Genomic DNA, 27,966 nt, shown 5'->3' on the forward strand with positions numbered 1-27,966 from the left:
AAGTAACTTTATTTGAGTCAGCAGGATTTATAAACATACACGTGTACAGAGAGGTAGTGGCAGGAATTGTCTCACTCCTCTCTCCCCCCACAGGCGTCACAACTTTACAACACAGAGCCGACAGAGAGTGCAAATCATCACAGTGTAGCAAGGTCAACAGTTTGTCTATTTATCTCATGTGAAGAAATTCCCTCATTCAGTTAAAGGAGAATTAGGAGGCTGATGTGAGTTCTGTTACAGGCACTGGAAGGCTGAATGTATACGGTGCATACAAAATATAAAACACGAGATTAAAGAAAAGTATTTACAGTGCACCACTCAGAGGAGGAATCACCAGAGATAGAAGATAAATAAATGTGTTCCAGTATGATGACTGTGTTCAGAGATGAAATGGTTTTGTTAAGTGTGGCTTTGTTTGTTCAGTGCTGAAACTGTCAGAGGTCTGATCAGGATCAATGATCACAGAAACACAGCTCATTTAGGACACATGATTGCACGAGGCAGCCTCTTCCAGTAGATGTTTAATAAAAGCAATACTGTCATATGATGTATAAGTGTGTTAATTACAATGAATGCCACATCTGTATGTATTATTTTGCATCAGACCATATAAAACTGTATAAAAATGATGTGCACAAAGTCCCTCATTCACTGTTCCCTAAACACGCACCGAGCCAGGATTCTGCATATCCATGAATAAATAAAAACACATCCTGACTGACTCACTTCATAAACTCGGATTTGATTCAATTTAAAAAAAAGGTAAATATATTTTATATAACTGAATGGTACAAAAAATTATATTCATATATGTATGTAAATTTTAAAATATTTGATAGGCATAAAAAAGTGAGGGTTAATAAGTTCATGCTGTTCACAAAGGCAGAGCTGGCTGCGTTGGTGTGCGGTGCATTAAAGAGTGCGTTTTCAAGTTCACTAATGCTAGGATCACATCTGAGTGTGTAATGTGTAGTGTAATCCTTCTGTAACTAATTTACAAAGGTAAGACAACGTGGGAATGTATAATTATTATGAAATTAAACAGTATTTACATTTTTATGATTTTAAATAATACTGAGGGAATTTAAGTCATCAAAATTTAACCCAGAAACAATATCCAGAAGAGTTATGTGAAGTGTGTTTTTGCACAAAAATATAAGTATCTCACTCAGCTGCAAAGTCTCTGAATATTCACACATTTATAAAAATATCTACAGTTTTGTTCCAAAGCATGAAGCAAAGACTTCCAGCCGTTTGGTCCCACAGTGATGCAAACAAAGCAGCTTTAAGGGCTCGTTTTACAAAGTGAAGGTGGACAACATGTTGTCCTGACTCAAGGATCGCTTGTAGCCCGATGTCGAGCTGAAGTACGTCTCCCCATCAGTGCTGATGTCATCGTCGTCATCATCATCGTCGTCGTGCAGATTGTTAAGCAGCGGAGCAGAGTTACTCTTGCGCCTGAACGAGACAGAATAATTAAACTCTGAGAATGTGTTCACTTTTTTCCTTGTTAAAATTATTTCTCTCTCTGTCACAGAGGACAATCGGATACTTAGATATAGTCTTTTTACCTGATGTCATTCCGCAGAGCTTTGAGCTGACTCTGGAGCTGCTCGTTGGCCTCCTGCTGTTCATCCAGGTCTCTCTGCAGCTTCTTCTTGCCGTGCTCCAGTCGGTCGATCTCCTCCTCAGCCTCGTCCATCTGCCGCTTCAGAGCCTTCAGACGCAGATTCAACTTCAAGAAGAACCAACATGCAAAGGGTTAATAAAGATTCAACAAAGAAAGATATGAACTTTATGGCTGTTAGAAGTAGGAATACTCATTGTACTGGAGATCTGTTGTTAATTAAAGACTAATATTAGAGTGTGTTACGTACTTGGTCCTTTTGATCTTGGATTGTGTTATGTTCTTCTTCAGTTTGCATCATCATCTCTTTCACCTTCCTCTCCAGTCTGCGGTTCACCAGCTGGAGGTTGGCACGTTCCCTGAAACACACAGTGAACATGATGCATCTTCACACTTCATGCAGAACACCAGTGTGACTTGAATACATCTCTGAACTCTTAGAAAAACATTTAACATCATTTTCACTTTTCCAATTACTAATACCAGTTGATCTACATTAGTAATCATCAGTTATCAGATTGAGATCTTTACAAAATTGCCTCTTTCTCCTTTATAAGCTCCAACGTGGTCACCTAAATCCCTCAGTGTCTAACTTTAACTTTCCTCTGATTCGGTGAAGTCAACACCTGGTCGCTCTATCAAACATAATGAACCTCCGTACTTCTCAGTCAGCCTGCCCCATAATGCTTCACTCCTCCATCACTTTAAGCACAGCACACCTCAGCTCTATTCCCAGTCGGAGCCTTGAGCTCACCTTTCCTCTCCTTCCAGCCTCTCCTCCAGCTCCTGAACGCGATCCTCCAGCTGAGCTACCAGGCCCTCTTTGTTGGACTTGTGGGAGCCCTCGAGATGAGACACTCTCCCCTTCAGGTCTTTGTTCTGGAGAGGGGGTGAACGGACAGGAAGTGAGGGGCTTAACTTGGCATATATATGTTTATGCCATAATAATACATCAGTATATGAAACTGAAAATTGATGTTAAAATGGAAACAATCTAATGAAAATGATGAAAAGATATGGATGAAATGAGTTGCTGCTTTGTTCTGAGTTAGCAGAGCATCACTGTGTGTGTGTGTGTGTGTGTAGTTGTTTTCCTACAGACAGGAGAGTGTGTACCTGTCTCTCCAGAGCCATCTTGTCACACTCCAGGTCCTGTCTGCTAGACCTCTCCTGCAGGAGTTCATTCCTCATCTGCTCCACCTGTCAAACCGAGTCCAGACACTGTCATCGCCACACAGTCTGATGACAATTATTATCAGACGCTGTCTGAGCCTCACACAGCAGAAACCGCTGCAGCGCCCAGTGAGTCAAAATGTTAAACAATAGAGGAGATAATGCTGAGAGCGCCTCAGTTAATTGGTGAGCTGGATTTTCTTGTTTGTCTGCATTACACGTCTTGTTGTCGTAATGTCAACTGTCAGTGACAGCAGGTTGTAGTTATCAGTGTAGAAATCAATGACAGGAGTTCAAGTACAGAAAATATAGAGATTTACTTTAAGACACTACACAAGACATGACTTTTTAAGCCTGAAAACACGTGTTATGTGTGTTATTGCACAACATTAAAGACTGGGTTTGACATTTTGGTTTGGTTTTGGCTCTTGTTTGGTTTAAGCTCGGTACAACTCTCATTTATGTAAAAATAATCAAAGCTACCACTAGCAGCAGGTTAGCTTAGCATTTAGACTGGAAACAGGGTGAAAAGGCCGGCCTGGCTCTGTCCCAAGTAAAATAATCCACCTGGCAGCAGCTCTTAATCTCTCTAATAAGCATGTTATATCTCATTAACATCAAAACTGAAGTGTTTAAATGACACGTTGTGGCTTTGTTAATGTAGTAAGCTGTAGAGAGTCTATGCTAAGCTAAGCTCCTAGCTTTATATTTTAAGGACAGACATGACCGTTTTATTGATCCTCCCCTAACTCCCTACAATAAAGCGAATAATCTTATTTCCCAAACTTTTTCCTTTAATACTAACCGTGTGTCATCATTTATCCACTCACTGAACATGAAATCAGTTCAGAGAGGCCTCGCTGCAGGAACCTGACTGTTCAGTGATGGACCGGTTCAAACGAGGGATGAAAAGAAATCGATACAGCAGTGATGGTTCTTTCTTTGAGCGCGGAGCTCAGAATTGGTGATATTTTATGCCAATTAGTGTGTGACAGTGGGCTGCTCTGATGAACGATGGCCCCTGTAACTGGTGCACCCGGCGCAGTGCTTGAGGGAGCTGAATCAGCAGACTGGAACATACAGCGAAACTAATCTGCTTTGTGAGAGACGGCGGGAGAGGAGAGGAGAGATTACTCTCATTTAGACAGGAGAGCAGCACCTGGTGCCAGGAGAGACGCAGGTGTTCTTCCTGCTGCCTCTGCTGCAACCCCACCACCCCTCCACCCCATAGCCATACACCCCCACCCCCTTCCCCCCCACCTCCTCCCCACAGACATTAGAGCACACACACCTCACACACCACTAGCACTCAACCTACTCCACTCTGCTCGAGTGTTGCTGTGACAACCGACCTCAGCCTCATGCTGAACCAATGCCACTTTGTCACAATGCCACTCTTTACTCGCTGCCAGGAATTTTTTAAAAGGGAAGCCATTTAAGGAGATTTAAATACTCTACTCAACCTCACTAAGCCTCTCTTGATGTCGCTATGCACATTAATTTCAAATTTCAGTCGCGACCTTTGAATCTGTGTCAGTTTCAGACCGAGAGGAACCTGTAACCAGGCCAAATCTCACAGAAGTGTCTTTGGATCTCATCCTTTTATTTTCAAAATAAAGGAGTTAAAGAAACATGAGCATAAAATCTGTAGCGTGTACAACAGAGCAGAACACCACAACCAACTCCCTCTGATTAGTAAGCACTCTCCCACGAACAAACAGTCCTAAAAGTGCACATACTTTATCTAAATCTAACTGCTCAGTGCCTCCGTCAGCAGCTTTATCAGCGAGGAAGGAAAACTGGAGCGTTTGCTTGTGAGGATATAAAAACTGACTTCCAGCACAAGAAGTGGATTTGTTCTCGAGCTGAAGTTACCGAACGTAATTTCCAAGTGAACCGTACAACCTGAAAACTTGAGACATTTGGCAGCTTGCATATTTTGGCTCAAGCGCTGCATTAAGAAGGGGCTTTTGTGGCTGAGGCATGAAAATTGGATAGACGCTGTAAGACCACGCTGGCAGGTCGCCAAACTGAGTGATAATGCAAGATCATCTTACAAAGCAATAACCCGTCCACTTCATCAAGAACAATGTGTGTGGGAATGTGTGGACTGACTTTTTCAGGACTGTTTGAGATCACATGTTTGTGTCATTCAAAGGTGAGTGACTGTCATGATGTTAGAGGTGAAGAAAGAGCAACAGGAGATCTGGATATCATTAACAGGTTGAGATGGAACAAGTGAACTAAAGTGAACATGGACGGCAGGTTACTGACACAGGTGAGCGCTGATAATGAGAATGTGTTGAGTACGTGTGTGTGTGAGTGTGTGTGTTGTACCTGCTCTCTCCCTCGGTCTATCCTGTCCATCAGCTGGTCTCCGCTCTGACGCTCCTCATCCAGGTCCAACTCCAGCTGTGCGATCCTGTCCTGCATAACCAGGCGGTTACATCGACAGTTACAGCTGAAATCTGAGCCTGCTTTCTTTGAATATTAACTTTAATCATTGATAACTGAGGTGTAATGAGGTGTTCGAGTAGTCTAAATGATCACTGGCTGTATTTGACATCATTATGTACCTCCATGAGCTTGACGTGTCGAGCTTTGTCTTCTCTAGCGTTGGCCTTTGTCTCAGCCTCCACCTCCAGGTCATGGACTTTTCTCTCCAGCGTCTTCTCCCTGAGCACAGCGTCGTCTCGTTCCCTCTCAGACTGCCGCAGGTCTTCCTCTCGACGTGAAAGCTACAAGACAAAATGCAAGAACACATTTCAGCATCTGGAGAATTACTGAAACATCACTAGGTCTCATTAGAGGACCCTCAGCATATTATAAATACATTAAGTGAGGATTAAAACCAGCCTTTGTGGTGAAAGTCCATCTCCAGTACAAAATGTCATCTTGCTTTTTATCAAGTATTACTGCTGCAGCAACGAGCAACAATTGAGTTGCTGCTTAAAGAAGTTATAACATGGTTCCCCTGAGTGATTAATGAGTCCAGTGCAGCTAGTGTTTTCCCAGGTGTTCATTCAGCAGCAGTGCCGCCCACAGCTGGAAAAAAGCCCCCACTGCTTAATGCAAAGACAATGAAAATCCATCATATGCCCTTATTCCTAACTCAGGACAAATATTTGGCCATTAGTGCAGAATCGTTCCATATTTCATCATGTAAATACTTAAGTAAGACCTAATTTAAGCCATGAGCGTACAAAGACTTAGTAATAGGTGTAATGGGATAACTATGCGTCCTCTATCAGGCCATGGACATGAATAAATGAGCATGTTTACAAATTAATAAGGCAGATCTACAGAGTGTTGCTTTCTTGGCCACATGTCTGTTGAAAATAAAGGCTTTTAAGGAGGAGCATGCCTACACTTGCATATTAGTGATAGTCTGCCAAGTCTAAAGGGTGGAGATGCATTTGAAAGCAGCTGGAAAAGTGGACTCACTAAGGCCCAGTCCAGAGCATTCAGCTCCTCAGGAGAGGTGGAGGAGGTGGAGGATGTGCATCCTGCCAGCACAGCTTTCACAACAATGATATCACAACACTGACATCCTCCACTTCCTGTGCACCAGCTGGACAGAGATACATCAGCATGGATGGAGACAGGAACAAAGGGATGCTGGCTTTGGCCTTACATATCCACTTCACTAAATAGGACATGTAGTGATGAAAGCTGCAGTCAGGGACATCCAGATCATATTAAGAAGCAGTGTGCTGTGTATGTGAAATAAAGGCTGAACATAGAGGGTTCCTCCCAGAGAAGAAAATATCAATACTTACCTTCTTTGTATGCTAGGAAGTATCAGGAGTTTAAATCAGGGCATAGCATGCCACAAGCTCTGATAAATAGGTACCCAGTGGAGTTTTCATTATAAACAGACAGTGTTGTTTACAGGGTTGGAGTTTGGGCACATTGTTTGTTGCCTGAAGGCCTAAAAACCATGCTGAATGCATTTCCATCAAAGACTTGCAAACTCTTTCTTAAAATGTTTATCATCTGCATTGTTTACTTTGTTGTTTATGTGTGAAACCAGACACACACAAGTGACTTAAAATCAAAGGAAGTCCAATTCTATAGCTGACACATATTTTTTGCAGAAGACAATCTTGGTCAAAAGAAGAAGAGGGAAATGTAATTGTCATTTCCAGTATGTGCACAACTTTGCTTTGTTTGATTTGAGACAACACTACCCTGCTGAAGTTCATGCACTTTACAACTTAGCACACAGTGCACACAATGTACTACATGGAGGTATGTTACATTGAGACTGGGCTTATTCTGAATGTGCTTTCACTGATGTATAAAAATGTTCCCGTCTGGTCACTTTTAATACAACCCAAACAGCCCCACCTTGTTAAGTAAATGTTTGATACATACATATAACAACACAGGCTGCCATCTTTATAGCATAAGTTATTCAAGGTCGTCTACCCTACCTTAAACAAAACACATTCTTCACATTCCAACGTGCTGACAAGGATTAATTTATTGTTTGAATGTAAACAATGCAGACTGTTAAGTTGCACCATCACTGCATGGTGTTGCAGCCTGGCATCAGAGGATTATAAAGGGAAAGTCCACATTATAGTTCTTGCTTTTATTAAAGACCAGAGGCTCCTTACAGCTTCACTCTTCTCATCTACCTCCCATAATTCTGTGTTTTGGGTTTGACAGGAACAGCAGAAATACCTAAGTGGTGACATCGCTCTCTGGAAGAAGAGGATGACACAGGAGGGAGGGGTCAAACTGAGTCCGGACAATGGCTCATCATCTGCTCCTCTGCCTGGCAGGGCTCTGTTGGTCTGACTAATGATGGCCTCGATGTGACCATGCTCACCATGAAAGCACTCTGTGACCATCCATTAGATGAGGATAACATGGCCTATTGTACCTCTTCCTGCAGGGTTTTGGTGGTCAGCAGGTATTTCTCCAGCTCCTGTCCTCGCTCCTTCAGATGCCTCTGCAGCTCCATCAGCTCGCGACGGTTCTTCTCTTTATAAATATCAATCTGCTCCTGCAGCTCCAGGGTGGACGACTGGGATGCGTCAACGATATCGTTCATCTGCAGAGATAAAGAGATTCATTGGACTTAGAGATCAATGATATAATGCATGTTACCATCTGAGACCAACTCCACTCATGCGGTGTTTGCTGTGAGTATTATGTGTGCTACAGACTCATGTACACCCACCTCCTTCTGGAGTTTCTCCACTGTACGGTCCAACAGCCTCCTCTCCTCCTCTATTTCATTCTTCATGTTCTTGAACTGCTCCTTCTGAGCCTTCTCTTCCTGTAACCTCTCCTCCAACTCCTTGTGTTCAATGCTCAGTTTGGTCAAGTTCCTCTATAGAAAAGCATGATATGAGAGATGTTAAAATATGTTTGTGATAGAAATACACATTTCTTTACATGCGGGGTAAAGCAGTGTTGTTGATCTCACCTGAACGTCCTCCAGGCGGATGGTCAACGCTCGATTGGCACGAGACATCTCCTCTTCCTGCTCCCTAATTTCAGCCAAAGATTCCTCCAAATGCTTTTTATCTTTCTGTGAAGTGGACATATGAGACTTTCATATGGTATAATGTGCTGAACAGGCAGTGTAGAACTAAACATAGTCGCTCTTCTATGATTGATACTCTCTTTAACTGTCCTGACCCCTCACCTCCAGCCGGCTCACTCTGTCCCCCAGCCTGCTCTCCTGTAGCTTGGCCTCATCGATGATACGGTTGAGTTTTGCCACCTCATTTTCCAGCTCTTGTGCTCGTTTGCGCAGCCGCTCGGCCTCCTGGGTCAGCCGTCCTGCTTGACCCTCCACTGCACCCTTGGCCGCCTCCACTTCAGCCTTCTCACGGACCACTGCTGCGCTGCTCTGCAGATCAGAACGGGACACGAGGTGTTCAGCACAAAGGAAGCAGGAGTCTGTGACTCTCAACAGAAAGTCGAATAACAATGCACCGTGGCACATTTAGGACTTCTCTCAAATGCAACAAAAAGCTAATTCAAGTGCTCCGTTTCTCACTGTGGTTTTGTTGCTGTGGAGACACAGAGTAACAATGTCCTCCTGTAGTTCTCTCACAACACATAATGAACCACAAATGAAGGCCACTAAAGCAGAGCGTTCATTAGCTTCCGCTGATTGAGGGCCACACAATGTCAGAACGTTTGCGAGGCAGACCTGTTGACCTCTTTTGTCACAAGTTTTTAGCCTGATAAACGTCTGTGAGGTGGCTTTAAGACGTGTATTTGGACCACTACCTATCCTTTTACATCCAACATACAGTGTTGGTTATCACTTTTAGCAGTGCATTAGCAGTGGTGGAGTAAACGGTAAGGTTTTTCAGGGTTTAGTGCTCTGCAGGAGACAAGGATGGACAACTGACGGAAACACATGTACGTGCGAGAGAAGGAAACGTAGACAAAGCACATGACTCAATGAGTGTGACAGATAACAGGTTTCAGCTGTGATGACATCAGAGCAGCATCAGTAGCAACAGGTTTGCAAAAGTTTGTTTGGAAACAACATTTTTTGAAACCGCGGTGGAATGTCAGGAAACAGGTTTGACGATTTTGTGTGTATCTCAGTTATGACTGCACTTAGACACACAGAGAATTACAGAAGGGGTCTGTAAAATGTGCTACTGTTTTACTATATAACAGAGGTGAAACAGGTGAAAAGCTTTATTCAATGAACGCTCCAGGTGTAAAATGGGTCAAAAGGTTAATAAAGCACACTGCTGACAACCAGCTGTCTGAGTTGTAACCGAGTCAGTGACTCACAGACGAAAGATGGAGCAGAAAAATGCATCAACACAAACAGTGGAACTAAAAACTGGTTTGTTAAAAACCACTTCAGGAGACATCTTACTAGATTACACCAGCTTAGCAGGAAGATTAAATAATAAAGTGTGTGTTTCTTTGACAACAATGACTCAGGAAAAACCTGCAGGAGGAAAACATTTGTACTTTTGTGAGTTAAAGTGCTGCAGTTAGTGTCACAGAGCATTTGAGGTTTTGAAGGTAGTAATTTATTTACAAATACATATTTTAGCTTCGCCTGGAAGCCAAACTCTACCAGTCTCACCCCAGGTAATTTTCTAAGTGACAAATGTGAAAGGCACTCGTTGGTCTGCTCGTCTTGTTGTCATCGTGTTTGAAAAGAGGCACGTCCTGTGCTAGAAAGGTGACGGTTACCTCCCTGCTTCAGCGGTGACAGGCCAGTCAGACCTGTTCCTCCCGTCACCGCAGAGCCGCCCTCATCAGCGCCTCGCCGGGTCGCTTTGTTTGGTCTAAGGAGCGAGAAGCCCTGTACAGAACCAATACTGCCAAATCCACTGTAATCATACGGTTTCTCCTCTCGGGATTAGCTGAACAAATACAAATGTAAAACAACGAAATGTATGACAAACTATTATGTAGACTTTACAGCGACTAAAGCTTAAATCCAAACATTGCAGAGGTTATATAAGAGTTATATAAGACAACTTAACTAAACTAAATAGTAGAAATACCTCTTAGTACTACGCGGCACAATTCCTCTGCAGCACGAAGTACAGACTCCAGACAGTATGCATCCTCAGTTTGGGCCCTGGTCTCTAACACTTGTGTTGTGTTGCAGCACCTTCCTAATGTCATGATGCTGCGAGATATCACATGTTAAACTATTGGTTGCCAAATATCTTATAAAGATCACAAACACTGCTAATTAGCCTTCAAACTAAAATAGGTTTAAATGACTATTTTTAACATGTAAAACATTCTTTAACCTGTGTTGTTGTATCAGTGTGATCGAGTTTACGGTGGAAGCTCATGAATTAAAAATGGGGTTAGGCAGCATGTGGGGCAAAACACAGCTTTCACTACAATAATAAACCATTGATGACATGTGTCATGGTTTGTGCTCCATTTCAGCAACATCCACAACAAGTTCAACTCTCACACTTCTCCGCCTGCCCCACTTCCCACACTGGGTCATGCGAGTTAAAAACACGGGCAGAGCCACCCAGGCAGAAAGAGGGAGAGACCCTGCTGCTGTCTGTGAGAGGAAGCGGGACAGGAAGCAGGAACGACAGCCGTGTCTGTGAAGTGCAGCGTTAAACCTGCTGCTGGAAAGATGCACTGTTCTTAAATTGTAGAACAAAATCACAAATGTCACATCTATGTTTGATCACATGTATGAGAAGCATTCATATTATCAATAAGCCCACTAATATCTTATACACCAGCTGTATAAGGCTTCACTCACTTGATTCTATTCTTATACCACACTACAAAAAGTTAATCATTCATTAAAAGCGTTACTAAAGATTACCTAACGATCCCTGACGGATTAGTGCTAACAAAACAATCACTTCATCAACTATTAGACAATGATTTGTTTAATCTGTCAATATATTATTCTTTATCACCTCCTTAAATATAAATAAAAGACAAAGTCCCAAAACACAAGCAGACATGAGTGAATTAGTTCAAAATACCACAGAGAAATATGTGCTAATATCATACAGCTCGTCCTTCTCACCCCTAACTCAAAGTTTGACTTGGGTCCGTGTGTGTACTCACACTGTTTGTCTAAAGTTGCAGATTAACTAACGCTGTGCAGTCTTTGAAGCCTGGTACGAACGCTGAGAGTGAAGTATGTGCAGGTCGTGTGCTGTGGTGAAATCTTGGCTCTCTTACTTATTCTCGCTAAATCAGCTTCCAGCGAAACATAAGAGCTGATTGTCTAAAAATAAACCTGCAGCAGAAATCCCAAACCACTCTGCTTGGTTGATCATTTTTCTAAATTTTCTCGTTGCATATTTCTGAGAACAGTAACAAACTAACTAAAAATGTCAGCAAAAGGTTGACCTTTTATAAGATCAAGGCAGGTAGGTATTTTTCCACAAAGCCAGCTGCTGTTATCATTTCTTTCCCCTCCCTGTTCTTGATGTTGCTCTGCACGTGTTCTGTTTTCTTTTACAAGACAAACAGGCTGTAGTTTTCCAATCTGAAAACATTTGATCCACAAAACCCAACAGAATGGGGCACGATAGCAGGTTGGCAAAGGCTGCAAATTCTCCTGCTGAAGGTCTGTTTATTTTTATGACTCATATAGGTTTCAACTGGATGTGATAATGATTTATAGACGCTACAAATTAATGCATGAAAAACCTTTGGGGAAAATACCTTTTTGAACTTCATTTATTACAACTCAAATTATACCGAGTATTAACTGGGTTTAGTTAAGTCAAGTATTTTGGCTGCAATGCCGCTCAACATCACTATTATTTCATAAACAAATCATGTTATCACATTGAGTTAAATGCATCACTGCTGGATGTGTAAAGCCGTTACGGGTACACTCAGTTGCAGGTACTCTAAACCAGGATGCAATGAAACTCATGACTTCCTTCTACAGCAGCTGCAAAAACATGCTTAGTGTGATTTCTGTGTCCCACAGCAACACTGACAGGTTGGTTCGCTGCCACCATCTGAAGCTTCTGCAGAAGAAGGAAGATTCTTTCTCTCACATTTCCTCTTTCTTTTCCCACTACAGGTGAATTCCCTCTCCTCCTGTTGTCAGTCTTCACGCACACGTTTCCAGCCTCTCAGTTGTTTCCTCTTTCCTGTGCTGTCAAAGCTCATTCGCAAACTTCATTTATCACAGACATCTGTGCGTTTATACTTTCCTTCTGTGTCCAACAAATCAGTCTGTACAATTGTTGACAAGTTGTTCCAAAAGTGTAACCTCCGCTCCCTCATCACTGCCATCATCACCTGCTGATTCAACATCCAACTGTGTCTCTGCAACACTACAAGCATTTATAGGCTCTAATAAATATCCTGGCTCTTACATTCATGGGCCTGCAGGCTATAAAGATATTTTGTATAAATGTTTTAACAAGAGAACTTTTCTGTTGCTGGCTGACTCCTCATTGAAATGCAAGCTACTGACTCCTGCCCTCACGACTTCAGACTAAACAAAGCGATTAGAGCTTTGCAAAGATGCTAAAATATGCATGGCAGACTAAAATAAGCCTTTTAATTCTTGTTAAGTCTGTCTAAAGACACAGCGGCAGCACAGTGTTGCTGTGGACTTGTATTTTGTGTTTACTGGCCAGTACGCTGCTCACTGTTTGGATGGCAGCAGACAAAATCTTGATTTTGGGTTGGAGCTTTCTGACGGTGCCCAAGGTCATTCAGAGTACAAGTAATTTCCTCTTTTGTATCACATTTTCTTACCTTAACTCTTATATGAGAAAAAAAAGCCTTTGTTGGCAGTGTCAGAGCATTGATTTGCTTTGCCAGCAGCCCGTGTGTGTTACAAATACAACAGCATTCTTCATTAAAGAAGAAACCCGGACCTGAGGTTAGCTGGAACAGAGGGCCTGTCATGAACTCAAAGGAAGGATTGAAGTAGAAATTAAAACGTGATAGCTGAGAAGCACTGGCATCTCTTTGGTCAAAGGAGGGCCGTAATCAAATCTTGTCTTGTCCTCAGAGAAATGGAAACAGAATCCTGCTTTTAAAAGAGACTCTGTGCAAAGCCGAAGTGTGCAGAGGTGATCGGGTATAACAGGGAACTACAGAGACCAGTGGGCTTATGGATCTAGACATTGATGTTTATAATAAAACAGAAAATTGCTTCCTAAAGTCCTAGAGTCCTCAGTCCTTCCTAACATGTCAGTTTGACTCTTTGGGATTTGGCTGTTGACACCACAAACAGTAAGTGCTGACAACTACGCCCACTGCAATCATCATGTCATGGCTACATGACATTAAGATGTTTTGATGTGACTTCATCACAGTGCATACAAGCTTAGAAAAACATCTTATCAGAACAACATCAGGGGTTTGAGCAGCACTACTGCTTAGAACAACAAACAAGTCTTTTGGCACATAGTTTGTTTTGATGCATCTTTCATCAGTGTTTCACAGTGTTGAGACCGAGTCATCTTTGCTCAAGTCCCAAGTAAGTCTCAAGTCATTTGGTCCAAGTCTCAAGCAAGTCATTTTTTTCTTGGGTCAAGTCAAGTCAAGTCACAGGTTATGTCAGGTCAAGTCGAGTCGAGTCCTTAGTTAAGGCAAGTCAAGTCACTTTTTTTCCACCCAAGACACAGCACTCTTACCTGTAGTATCCGGTCTTTATAAAGAGAAAAGACAAGGTATTAATAGCTTGTCTAATAATGATATTATTGGCCAATTTATAACCTGTTCATAAAGTATGACAGTGAATTGTATCTGTATTATCTTGGCACAGACGCAGCCATGATGATGGTCTGGTCTGAGACCGTATTGAGTAGTAACGAGTACGACTGATGAGGCTTCTCTTTGGGGAAGAAACATCAGGTAGCGGGGGGTTTTGATGTTGTGTGTTGCCATAGTGAGGAGTTTGACTGACAGCCAGTCATCCAATCATGACAATCACATACTGGGACACTTTTTGAATCATACAATCATGATTCCCATTTTGTGCTGCATACATACTTGATAGTTAGACAGACACTAACATTGAATTTTATCATTTTATATTTAACAGCTAACATTCAAACTTATCAACACACGCAAGTGATCCGAGTCATCATGCCTCAAGTCAAGTCTCAAGTCATTTATTTTTTGTCAAGTCAAGTCGCAAGTCATCAAAACAGTGACTCGAGTCGACTCGAGTCCAAGTCACCATGGGTCAAGTCCACATCTCTGGTGTTCCATGTAAGACTGTAGAGACTCCTCCTGTAGTCGGTGCAGAAACATATCTAAAAGTAATCATTCATTATTGTTTGATTGGATTAAACTGCCGTCTGTGATCGCAGGGTTACCACATTGAGGTTCCTGGAATTTAAAAACTTTAGTGTCTAATCTGCAGCCTTTTATTTTGTAGTAATATTCAGCACAGACCTGTAAATAATGTTAAACTGGATTACGCAATGTGAGAACAGAGCATATGATGTGAAAACACTTTAAAAACAATTACATTCACCACAGATCATTTATCAGAATCAAGAATGTTGATCTGAGCGTGACTCTGTTTTGACTTTCAGACTTTCAGAGTGCCAGAGCTTCACCACAGGCTCAGAAATATTTCAGCAGAAAGACAAAGAGGGGAGAAAACTCGGTCCCAGCCTTCCAGGCCACGGGCCAAAAAAGACAAGGTTCAAATAAACCTGCGAGGACGAGAAGGAACGCCCAAAATCCACATCCCACACGACAGTGCTGAAGACTAAAGACTCAAACATGGAAATCTCAACCGCACACTTTACACAACGTCCTGAACCAGTCAGCTGCTATCGTTACAATTATAAGAGTTGTTTTGGCAGACGAGGCTCCCACCACATCAGACTTGCAGCGAGGTAAAGGAACAACAAACACAGACAGACCACTGCCTCATATGGCCGTACAGCAACACTTCCTGAACTGAACCTGGCTGATCGGCTGGGTATTTAATGTCGTAAAATCTAAAGAGTTATCAGTAAAGATATTTGAAAAGCTAATATTTCAACAGCTCAATTCTTGGCATCTTTGTAAGCATCCATCCAAGGAAGCTCCTTCCATCATTTCCTTCCTCACTTGTTGCCCTGCGTCTCCATCTTCCTCTCTCCAGCCGTCTGCTAAATCAGCTCCTAATGCTACGCTGGGAAATATAGTGCTATCATCAAACACGCAGACTCATGCAGGAGTCCTTACTTTCAAAACAAGCCTGAGGGGGAACTCTTCTCTGGGCTACGGAAGTTTGATGATCAGACAGTGAGACTTCAGTTCACACGCTGGCAGAGATTACTCGAGAGGCAGGCAGAGATACGGGCGGGAGTGACACAGGCAGAGTTTAGCTGAGTGGGAGATCACTGCGGAGGCTTGTGTGGAGACTGTGGAGTTAAGGAATGAAAAAATACAGCATTTGGGATTGAGGTTACAGATGAGAGCGTGATAACAATGTGGCCGTGTTGCACACCGTGGCTCGGGGCTGTAGGTGAAACATAACAAGAGCTGGAAATGGTGTGATAAGAACAAAGCCGAGTCTTTACAGTAAGAAAGGGAGAGCTCGGCTGAGGCCCTTTTAAGCCTCTAACAGCGAGAATCTGGAGCGCTGCAGAGATGGATGCAACCTGAAGAGGCAGGAATGAAAAGATCGGAGCTTCTCCTGCAGGTCGGAGCGGGCGCACTGTAACAGAGCTGGAGCTGAGAGAAGGAGGAGGTCTGCAGGGAGCACATTCTCCACTTTGACCCCCACATTCCTGGAAACAAACCTTTCCCTTTTCTCACCGCACCTCATCTTTCCACATGCTCTGCATACCAGCACACTCTGACACCAAACATCAAGTCCAAATGTGCAGACGTCTTTTGTTACGGAACCTTAAGAACTCAAAATAAGCAGATTCATATCTTCTCCAGAAAGATTTTTCACACTCGTTGAAATTCCACAGATTTCAGCTCATTGAAAAAACAATGCAGCTTTCAATTTAAGACACAAAACAGGCCCCCCGCTCCTTTCAGGGGGTCAGCAACGCATCCCCTTCTCTACAGCACACTGACCCACTTATTCAGCATGTCCCAACCCCCGCTGCTATTATTGTGTGAAACAAACTCATCATTCATTATCAACCGAGGTCCACAATTACCCCCACTCTTTCAGGGCACAGAGAGAAGAGGGGGCACAACTCAGGAACGGCAGCTCATTAGATTAGTGATGGCTTGCCACTGCAATTAACCAGCATACAGAGCAATTCAGTGCTCCACTTCTCTGCATTCTTCTCCACATGGGCCATGCCGGTCACCGCAAACGTCAGGGCCGCTGAAGGGGGGAAGCAGCACTTTGGTTGGAGGTGGGGCAGAGGCATAAAAAGATGCACTCTCACTCTGGTTCTATTTTCTGTGTCTCACACCCTCACACAAAGCGGAAACGTACATGAGATAATAAGCAGCTTTTCATGACTTCATCATAACCTGTCGCTCAGCTTACTACCCACATGCTGGGAACATTTTAGACTTCAAAGGGCTGCAGGTTTCATTTGGATTATTATTTTTGTTTTGGTACTTGTGCCAATCTCATTGTGTGTTTTTATTACACAGTGAACCTTAACAGACATAAGTTTATCACAGACATGCTTCCAAAACAGCTATTATGTAGCTATGACTAGGAAATGATATCAGATTTTCTCATCTGTCTGCACATTGCCCAGGCACAAACTTCATGTATAAGTAGGTTAAGCATAAAAGGTGCCATTATATAGACGCCTTCTAATCTACAAATGTTGTCTAACCTGAGGACATAACGCTAATTCATTACACCAACAAGACTCCAACACCAGAGGTCCTTTTTATCTATAAAGAGAAACAAACAATGACTTCATCTTGCCAAGTGTTTACAAAGCACTGTGGGTAAACCCCTGACAACATGCCCTCTCGGGGGAGCAGTGCCTCCGTTTGACAAAGGGAAATGTTCTCATACACTCTGGCTGCAGAGCGCTACTGCAAGCAGACCCCCACCAGCCTGCAGGAAGCCGAGAACAAGGACGACTTCCACTCTTTGAGACAAACAGGACACACGTGAGTCACACAGCAACCTGCTGAAGACAATGTGTCTTCAGTCCTTTCAGTGTTCTGGGTCCGGCGCCGCTGATTGTCGCATCTGAACTCCCCCCGCTGTGCTCTGAAGGAAACTTACTAGAAATCATTCACTTTAAAAACATGGCTGGTTCATGTCTCCTGATGGTGCAGAACAACAGTGATTTAACAGACCAAGGGTTCAAGGAGATTCAGCTTTTTAGAAGTGTAGATTTTGTTGTATCAGAGTATATCAAGTCCTTTATTTGAGACCTGCTACTGACCTTCCCAGTGAGGCAACTCCTTACAATTCCCAATACAGATAATTGTCTCTAAATGTCTCATCAAACATCCCTCTTCCTGTAAAAAGTTCCTCCCTAGAGGAACACGCTGAGATAAGAAAACACCTCCACACTCGACTGCCTGAAAAGACTTCCCATGGAAAACGATGACGAGCTGTTTTAACTGTTACACAGTGTTTCATTTTCATTTTATCAGTTTGCTCTGTTGACCCCGTTCAAGTGTGTGAACACGAGCTTTCCACTAAACGTACAACATTTCTCACTGCTGCAGGTAGAGATCCTGTACTCTGCTGATCTGTGGGTTTGAACGTTGCTTTTTGCAGTCAGTGTTCCCTGCAAGTCCTGTAATCACTGATCTATGACTCAAACAGCAGACGTGCACGAAACCATCTGCTTATCAAATTTGAAAATCTATGCATGGACACGTATGAATCTTAAGGGGGAAATGTGAGAGGAACTCAGTAAATATTGAAATTCAACGTCTTCATCTTCTTTCAGAGTGACACATATGGCATCAGTGAGGCAGCAAATGTTTATCTCCACTAAAGGAGACTCAAGAGCAGCATGTTCATTGCATGTTGTTGGCTGATCATATCTTAAATTACTTGTTTTCAAATACCTAAATTCTTGTTTCCCTCAGGACTTTGCTCTCTGATCTTTGCCTTCTTCAATAATTCATATTTTGACATCCTGAATTCAAATGCAACAAAGACAGCCGATGCAACAAGGTCTCTTTTCTCCCGTTTCCTGTAAGTCCTTTCCACAGCAATAAGGTGTTGCTGATTCAAAGTGCCGAGCATATTCTGGATACAGTGTATCCTGCCTGTTTAAAACCTGAGTCTCAGTTTTTTTGATACTCAAAAGCCACAGATGTGAAACCAGTGAAAAGGTGTAAATTATGTCACTTCAAAGCCGAGCTCCAGCCTCTGATGACAAACATATGGCACGACTTGCAATGCAAAACACACACGCACAGTTACAGCTCCCCTGTTGCGGTGCTTATCTCCACACTCCTCTGTGACAGGGTGTGTTTCTGGAACAGGGAGGGAGGGAGGGAGGGAAGGAAATGAGGAGGAGGGAACACACTGGAGGAGAGAGGGGAGAGAGAGAGAGGAGAAACACAAGGGGGCTGATTACCTGTTTAGCCTCCTCCAAAGACGTCTGCAGCCTGCTTATTTCCTTCTCGTACTGCTCTCTTATCTTGTCCACCTCCTGATCATGAGCGGCAACTTCCTCCTTCAGCGCTCCTTTCAGAGCTGTCAGCTCCCTCTCTCGCCTCCTCAGCACCTCCTCCTGCTCCTCCTTGGCTAGAAGAACCTCCTGCATCTCCACTTTGAGAGTCATCATGTCCTGTGAAAAATGGGACAAAACAAAATATCTATAATTATTCTTTAATGTCTCCAGAGAGAAAGCTTTGAGATGGAGCCTTTTTTCCAGTGATCTCATGAAACAGCACCTAAATGTTGACTCCAAAGTTAGATTGCTTCCCAAGAAGAATGACCACTGCCTTACCGCCATAATGCTGTCTTTCTCTCCATCTGAGGCCGACTTCTTGGCCGCATCGAGCTCGTCATGCATCTCCGACAGCTGGTCTTGCAGGTCTCTGATCTCTGTCTGGTACTGCTCCCTTTCCATCTTCACCTGGAACAGCCTGACAAACCACACAACATGTCACAACACAGTACAGGTACTCTACATACAGTGGATGTGCACACACACACACACACCTGCACACCTGCACCCTAATTCACACATAAAAATGGCAGCACCTGTGCAGGCTCTGAATGTGAGGCCTGCAGAGCACAGAGGTTAAAATGAAAACCTGAACCTGGCAAACCAATAATGTCCAAACTGCCTCTGCATGACAAAACTGAGGGGGAGGGTGATAAGTGATGTGAGGCACCTCAAACAAATGATACCACAGTAATGTAGCCTGAAGCAGAGCGTCTATTCCTGCTGGAAGAACAGACTCAGAGGGGACCAACCGCTAGCTGACCGTATACCCACAACAGACCTGTGCACATCATATCTCTATGTAGCCTTCGTGTTTCCTGTCTGTCTCCTCACTATCGGCTGTCCAGTGATGACTAAAACTATGGATGATAATCAACTTGAATTAAAAATTTGACAGGTAAAAGATCCTGGATCGACCCAGCATAAAAGGAGGCAGAAATAAAATACAAAACATGGTGGAAATCCAGCTGAATGAAATCTGTCAGCAGGTACTAATGTATGGAGGCCTCTGAGACACAATGGACTGTAGGACAAGTCATAGGACCTGACATGGTAACCAATTCAGTAACTATCAACATGTCTCAGTCGTTTCATCGACACCATTCTCTGGTTTCAGCGTTACACTTCACGGACATGTCAGTGGATGAATAACACATGCTGCTAATTATTATAAGTATTAATTATTATCTGACCTGGGGAAGGTGTTAACAGACACATGCTTATTCTCTTAAACAGCTCCTCCATTTCACCTGCAAACAGGTGGCTTCACCAGCAGATCACTAAGCTACTTTATTAACCTATCACTGATCGTTGTCCAGAACTGCACTTACTCTTCGACTGTGGTCTGGAGCTCGGCCTCTGTTTTAGCGAGTTTTTCCTTCAGACGCTTGCACTCGTCTGCGCTCCGCTCCAGCTCCTGCTGCAGCTCCTTCAAACCTGCTGCTTTCTTCCTGTCAGCCTGATTCTTCTGATGGTCAAACACACAAACATCAACGTGACATTTCAATGAAGATACACACATATATTCTTTTATGTCTTCAGCAAAGGCCTTTTGCATTTAGATTGAACTGACTGTACTAAGACATTGTTTGCTGAACACAAAGTTTGGCCAATTCATCTTTCTATCTATCTGTTTTAAATATTGCAAAGAAGGGTCTCTACTATGTGGAAAAGCAACATATAAGATGTACAAGTTGTTAAAATAAACTCTTTCCATGAAAACCTTTGTGATAAGCTTCTCCAATTCTACATCCAACTAGTCGCCCCAGAAGATGTCTCTTTAAATTCAACAAGTTAAACAGTAATCTCGTAAACCTATTCCCCAACCAAGCCCTTAATTAAAGGATGTGCTTAAAAAACAGCACTTTTGGCAACAATCTAACAAACCAATAATAATATGCCAACACAAACAAACTTGTGTCAGAGGCACAGCTGAAGTTTATCTGTTGTTACCTCAAGTTGTCTCTTCACTTCGGCCATTTCTTTCTCCAGTTCAGCCTTCTGCTCCTGCAGAGCTTTGGTCTGTGCAGCAATGTCCACCGACTGACAAGAGAGGACGTTTTAGAGGTGGTTATTTCTCACAGATCCAAACTGAACTCAGTTATTGAGTAAAGGGTAAATATTCAATTGCTGACAGTGTCTGCTATGCGAAGTAAACAGGCAGAGCGCTAAAGTTTCAGAGCTTCAGATAATAGGCAAAGAGTTTTTAAAAGATCTGATAAAACGTGTATAAAAAAGTGGATCAGGCAGAATATAAAGTTATCTTTGAACATTAACACAGATTGTTTCTATGTTTAATCCTTCCATTTAAGTTAAAACATGAACGCAGAACTGTACTTCTATGACTGTAATACATGCATGTAGAACGGCCCTTTGACAAAGAGCTGACATTTAAAAACAGATAGCAGAAGAGATACATTGTAATTCATTAGTTCTCGATCTGTTGTACAATCACAGTGAAACAATGTGTACCTTGTTGTCGCCTTGTGCACTCGCCGTGGCTCGAGACTTCAAGGTCTGAATCTTCTCAAAAACAAGGTTGACCTTTCTCTTTGTCGTTTCATCACTGTCGCTGCTTCTGAAGACACACACACACACGGACACACGGACACACGCACGTATGTTAACACATTATGACTAATAAAGGTTAAAAACATGACTTCTCTCTGTGTTTGAGGGATCAGGATTTATTTCCAGAATGTTCTGGGAACACAGTAATTCATTCCTTGCTCAGAGAGGGTTGGGGAGGATCATGCTGCTTTGATGTGTCACCTCACAGCACAGACAGCTTCATTACACCCGTCCACTAAGCCATGAAGCACATGAGCGGAAGAATCAAACGTATGGGCACGCTAATGGGATTGCTGTGAGTCTAATTTCGTCACTTGGTAAATTAGAAGGAGCAGAGCTTAAAAGTGATAATTATACGGATAGAGAAAACGTACAGTAAAGCAGTAGTTTTGTTCACATTTTGAATATTTTATACAATTATATGAAGCCTGGATTCACAGCACTTGGTCACAAAACCAGCCAAAACTAGTTGATGTAAAAAATTTGTTATCATCATAGTTTTGTTCCGCTCAGTAAAAACTTTACATTTCTTAAACATTAACTTCTCCAGTGTGAAGAAAGGCAGCTTTGTCTTTCGCGTAGACACTTCGCATTTCTGAGTTTATTGCCAGGCGTTTGAAAGCACCACAGATGGGAGGATTTTCTCAACCCACATAGCAATTTTTAATCCTTTAGTTAAAGTGAAAACATCAGAACCCACAAAACTGGAGTTACACCACTTTCACATGACAGCAGTGATATATTATTTCAATAAATTTGGCCGCTAAGACGCAGAAAGCCAAACCCCCCCTTAAACCTCTCTTCTGTTCGTACAGATGATTTTCATTAAACCTCTATAACCCCTGTTGGTGAATGTTTGTCTTCTGGCTTTGGGAATGTAGCTCAGTTTCAGCCCCAGCACTTCCATCTGTGTTTCCTTTCCTTTGTCCTGTGACTCCTGACCTGTGGCCCGACACACCCAGCCAGTTTCCTGTTCGCTTTCTACATTAACACAAGTCTGCAGAATAACTGTGTTAATCTGTTTCTCACTGTAAAATCTGAGTCTGAGTCAACTTCTGCAGAAAAGGCTTAAACTGGAATTTGTGATAGAAGAAGACGATCTCCACACAACTACTGACAATGACTTACGACCATATTTCAGAGATTGCATAAAAGTCATATTTGGCTCAACTTAACTTAACCTTTTAACCCTACATGCCTTTCCCTGACAGTGCTAGGTGTCTGATTACAGAAGCAAGCAGAACTTCTTCCCCTCATTTCACACAGCAGAAAGTAGAGAGAAAAGTGGGACTCTGCAAGAAAACAAACTCCAGACAGCTGGATCACTCACAGCCGGCATGGGAGGGTGAGACGAGCACATTCCTTCTCTTTTATCACTAACAGTCCAACTCTGATAAAAAACATTTATGTGCTCCCACAGAGTCTCCTCCTTTATGATGCATTGCTTCATGGCGCAACATGTTGGATTCACGCCTCAGAGTGAACAATATGCTCAGTTCATGATTCAACTAACAGCCAAAGAGTAAAACAAAGAGCATTTAAAGCTTGATAATAAGGAACAGTGAAGTCAAGATAACTCACCCGTCCTTCAGGTAACTGAATAAAATTTGTTTAGCTGTCTCTTCATTTGTTTGTTGTGAAAGCTCCTGTTGACCTTTGAGAAGATCAGGTGTTGCCTGGAAATGAGAAGGAGATGCAGAGTAGATGAAGTAAGAGTGATACGAAGAAAACACACTTCAAATTTCAGGTGTAAGATCAACTCATGGTGATGTCTGGCTTTGTACCTGAACATCTGCCTCTGCGCTCTGCTTTTTGTCTGCTGTGGCAGAGGGCTTTGATAGCGATGTTGACAGCGATGAAGATGAAGCCTTCCCAGCTGAAGAAGCACCGTCCTCGCTCTCTTTACTCTTGAATGTTACTGAAGAGGAGCTAGTCTGTGGCCTTTTGTAACCCTGTATGAGGCCGACACCCGTAGAGATGGTGCTTTGGGGCGAGCCGGGCGCACTGGTGGCACGAGATGAAGCTCTGGAGTCGGCCCGACCGTCTACAGCCGTGATCCAGGAGTCCTGACTGCCTGCTGTTTTCTGCAGCCGAAGCTGCGAGGGCCGCAAGACGTGCTCCACCGATGTGCCGCGATGGGTGCTAAACTCGTCCAAGTTGCTTGAGCCGTCTCTCAGGCCGAGGGCGCTGTCCACGCTACGTGAGCGCTTCCTGTCCTCGGGATTGATCCTGTTCCTGCGCCCCGCTCTGCCCCTGCGCTGGTGGCCGATATCTTTGCCATCAAACTTGTCAATGAGCTCATCCACACCAGGAATTGAGCCTGTGTCAATATCTCGGCCTGAACCAGGGTGGAAAGGGATGTATCTGCGGTTCTCATGGCGGTTGATGGTGTCAGCGTACAGCGCGTCCATCTGATCATCCACCAGAGCCTTAGAGGTGGAGGATGAGGAGGAGTGGCGGGAGCGTGAAGAGGACTGAAGGACTGGTCCACTGGAGTCAGTCCTGCGGAGAGGGAGGACGTCAGGCTCACGCCGGGAACGCTCCAGACTGGAGTTGGTGCTGCTCATAGAGCTGGGGGGTCTGATGGACGTTTTGCTCTGATCACTCACGGGACTGGACACCGTGGAAGGCTGAGGCTGAGGCTGAGGCTGAGGCACTGGTTGGTGCTGAGTTTTAGAGACCGGCTTTGACTGAGGTGGACTCGTGTCAGTGAGACGAGGTTTGGACTGAGACTGAGCTACTTGTGATTGAGGCTTGGTCTGAGGCTGGGGGAGCTGGGTTGGAGGCGAGGACTGAGGCTGTGACTTCGGCTTAGGGACGGCTGCATCACTCACACTCTTGGATGGAAGTTGCCTTTTGTCGCGCTGCGCAGGAGCTTTGTTGTGGTCCAGGCTGGATGACTTGGGATGGGACGGTGCAGGTACTGCAGATTTGGAGGAGGAACTCTGCTGTTGGTTCCCAGTCTCAGCCAGAGGCGGAGACCTTGAAGGCCGGCTGCGCAAACCACCGATGTTCAGGGAATTGGAGTCGGGATCATACGGCTGTAGAATCTCAGGGTGCTTCTGAAAGTTCAGAAGCGTGGATGGTTTCTTTCCCTGGGAATCTGCGACGCCATTTTGAGGACCAGTGTGATGCATCATCTTCTGAGACCTGTACTCCATGAAGGGGCTGCTTGATCCGGCCTCTTTCCCTCCCCTGAAATCATACTCCTCGAAGTTCTCAATAAAAGAGCCCTCTGAGTCGATGTAGCCGTTACTGTTAGGGTCCACATAGGAGTGAGGACCCCTGTCCTGGTTGTTGAGGACTACGTAGGGGTGTCCATCGATACCCTGGACGCGGATGCTGAGGCCGTAGGTACCAGCTCCATTACTGTTGGGCCTGGAGGGGCGGGACGGCTGAGTGTGGCCCCGCTGTGGTCCACTGTGAGGAACGCCAGTCACTCTGTACGACTCCATCAGGAATGCAGAAGGAAAATAAATCCCTCTCCCTGGATCAGGTGGCCCACCACTGCAAGCAAACATTAAGACAGGCTGCATTAGTCAGGGATGAGACACTACAGAATTCAGTAATATCAACAAATGTCTCCCAGATCAACGCTCAGTCACTAATGAAACATTAAAGCCTTGCCGCGTTTCATTATGTCGTCTGCTTTCATTTTCTTTCTTGTTTGGAGTTCTTAATGTCGTGTTTTCTCTCCGCAGAGATCCTATCTGTCTAACTGTTCTGCTAATGAGCTCTGGCTGAACGAAATAAGAGCCAATGAGCTTTCTGTGACGTCTCTGACACATCAGTGCCATAATATCTCTGAAAATATGAGTCAAGATCAGCCACATTCCTTTAAACTGCTGCAGTAACAAAGTAGTGTTTAGAAAGGCCTTACAAGTGCGTGACTAACAGGTAAGGTATAACTACATGACCGTTTAGAGTTTAAACAGGTTAAGAGGAAGGGATAGAAAGATAATACTCCAACATGAGTCAGTCAGACCTGAGAACAATGTGAGACCTCTGTCATCTCTACTCAGCCTTGGGGGGTGGGTTTAAAGTGAATGTGTGCATGTGTGTGTTTGTGTGTACATACGCAGCATATTTGTTCCTCGTAAATGACATTGTAATCTGCAGCCCACGCTCATGGGAAACGCCAGCAACAAATCTGATTCTGCTCAATTTGTCACAATAATAATAATAATTGCAGGGTTGTCAAAACTTGACAAATTTGCAGCACAATCCTGAAAACACAGCTGGCAATAATTTCAAAATGTTTACAGATATTAAAGTAAGCTGCTAAATGCTCCTTCGACATGTTTTTGCTCAGGAAGCTGGTGGAGACAAAGCCATCAGCTGCCTCCATGTGTTTCACTGGACAATGGGCTTTTAACAGGATCCTGTTTGCCTTGCTGATAGCGCCCCATTCTACCTGATGTTACAATACAAAGAAAGACAGAGATGGGCCTGGAAGAAGGACACTGATAAGACAGACAACAAAGGCAAGAGCAGGATATAGCACATTAGCATTAAATAGGGAAAGAGAGACGTATGGACGCTGGATGTGAAAATTTAGAGAAAATATGACACCATGTAGGGTTGGGAGATGAGATGATATGATATACCTTTGTGAACTGTCATGGACAAAGTTACAAATAAAATCAATGAGCAGATAGATAAGGCAATAAGGCAATATTAAATGTTTTGTTTTTTAAACAGTATGATGAAGTGTTTTGAATTTCAGGTGTTCAGTTTGGTAGATAAGATGTTCCTGTCAGTCTCTCAATGGGTTCTCAAAAAATGTATTAAATCTGGGTGTATATAAACACCAATATTTACATGTGTCCTGATATATATATAAGGGTTTGCCCCAGGAGATCTTTGAGCTAAGGTGACAAGACACTCAGGTCCTAATGCTCCTGTTAAATACATGGTGTTTGCTGCATGAAATAGCGCGTCTGCTATCCTCAAGGCAGTACGTTTGTATATCAGATGCGGTGCCATCTCTGCCTTAAAACACAGCAAAAATAAAACATTTATGTTACAAATGTTGGGCACACCCAGTTCTACATGAGAATAATTCACCTCAGTTTGGTTTTAAAGTCAATGAATTAGTTATTGGTTAGTCGAATTAGCCTCACATCCTTCATAAACAGCACAAGAAGGAAGAAGAAGAAGAAGTGTCCTGTCCTGCAGGAAGAGTTCTGTCCAGAACTGATTAAAGCTGAAAGCGACACAATAGACGCTTTCATCCTTAGTGTCACATGTATCCAAAACACAAGTTGTCCAACAAGTGCACAACTATTTTTCTCTCATTGAATTTTCTCACTTCAAAAGGAGGAAAACCCACTCTGAGCTGCCCTACTGCCCTTCCTAGTGGCCGTGCTGCATTCACTGACCCCTGTGCTGCAGAGCAGAGAGGTCAGCACAGAGCACAGGTTGGATGTCAAGGCCCTGGCTTTGATCTGTGCTGAGGGGAGACTCTGTAAAGATTTAACAAAGCAGATTTTTATCTCCTCATGAGAACTGATTAGTTTTCTGTGTCGCAGAGAGTCCTGACGCAGCTGCAGAGACTCACATGATTGCATGAGGAAAATAAAGCAGTTTAGAGCAGCCAATGGAGGATATTAAAAGAGTGAATGTAAAAGCCACTCAAAACAGCGAGGATTTACACTGTGGGAAAATATTATAAAGTTACGTAACATGAATGGGAGCTCACTAATCTGGAGCAGTCAGGTAAATGCAACGTGAGCGTACAGCAGCAACTGTAAACACAATTAAATCATAGCGCTTATTTCACGTGTAATATATGAAGACAAACAGAGCTTTGAGGTGAAATCTGACAGGAAGTTAACTGGCCGGTGAGATAAAAATGTGGTAGTTTGAGTTGACGCACTTTCTGGACATTTTTACATCGCTGCTCGGTGCAACAGGTGGCATGAACACACCACAAGTTTGAGATTTACTGTAAAACTTTCGTTAGCGTTTTCTTCAATTCCCCCTCACTTACAGAACTTGTTCACTTAATAAAATCCGAGGAACAAGTTAAACTGACATTTTGACGAAACATGTTTAGTTTTTATACTTCTTGTTAAGTTTATCGGCTGTTAACACTCCAGCAGCAGCCTACAATGAACACTGTTAGTTAGTTCAAGTTACTCACCGGCGTCGTTTTTCTGTGTGGTTCAATTATCGCAGACTATAAACGTTTGTTTAAAAGGGTTTGTTTAAAAGATAAACGGTTAAGCAAAGTGCCCACACCACTGCTTGCTAACTTATTAAGTCCTGTGTTGTTTTCTTAGAGAGAGAGAGCAGGGCAGTTTGAGAAGGACGTCCGACCCTCCGGGCCGCTCCGCCCCGCCTCCTGAAACAAGCGCACAAACCCGCCCACCCACCCAAAACCAGTCCGCTGGTCCAGGAACAGATTTCACAACACCAATCCACCCTGCACTGAAGACTTGGCAGGACTTCTTCGCACAGGCCCTGGTTCAGTTTGGACCGGACCAGCTTGGCTCGGTTCAGCTCAGCAGGGTCCTGAGAGAACAAGTTAGCCTACTCTGT

The 27,966-nt window shown here is 43.5% G+C and overlaps 1 protein-coding gene across 3 annotated transcripts; it reads right to left on the minus strand.

Annotated features, from left to right (window-relative positions):
* Positions 1-27,681, minus strand: cgnl1 (cingulin-like 1). 3 transcript variants are annotated; one of them, XM_069657906.1, is made up of 19 exons: positions 27,569-27,681; positions 23,208-24,930; positions 23,005-23,099; positions 21,325-21,427; positions 20,806-20,895; positions 20,184-20,320; positions 19,132-19,270; positions 18,757-18,969; positions 8,463-8,669; positions 8,241-8,345; positions 7,992-8,144; positions 7,692-7,862; positions 5,377-5,538; positions 5,138-5,227; positions 2,744-2,827; positions 2,382-2,506; positions 1,878-1,986; positions 1,572-1,735; positions 1-1,458 (listed from the first exon to the last, which is right to left on the minus strand). In XM_069657906.1, exons 2-19 carry the CDS (start codon positions 24,876-24,878, stop codon positions 1,299-1,301), a joined length of 3,978 nt encoding a protein of 1,325 aa, XP_069514007.1. In that variant the 5' UTR covers positions 24,879-24,930; positions 27,569-27,681; the 3' UTR covers positions 1-1,298. The 3 variants fall into 3 exon arrangements, with proteins under 3 accessions (XP_069514007.1, XP_069514006.1, XP_069514008.1); XM_069657905.1 differs by having other exon boundaries at positions 21,325-21,430; XM_069657907.1 differs by lacking the exon at positions 2,744-2,827 and having other exon boundaries at positions 21,325-21,430.
* Positions 27,682-27,966: the final 285 nt, after the last annotated feature.

The sequence above is a fragment of the Semicossyphus pulcher genome, unplaced genomic scaffold, assembly GCF_022749685.1.
Source record: "Semicossyphus pulcher isolate SPU_LCO1_2020_fin unplaced genomic scaffold, fSemPul1.0.p SCAF_1, whole genome shotgun sequence".
NCBI classification, from domain to species: Eukaryota; Metazoa; Chordata; class Actinopteri; order Labriformes; family Labridae; genus Semicossyphus; species Semicossyphus pulcher.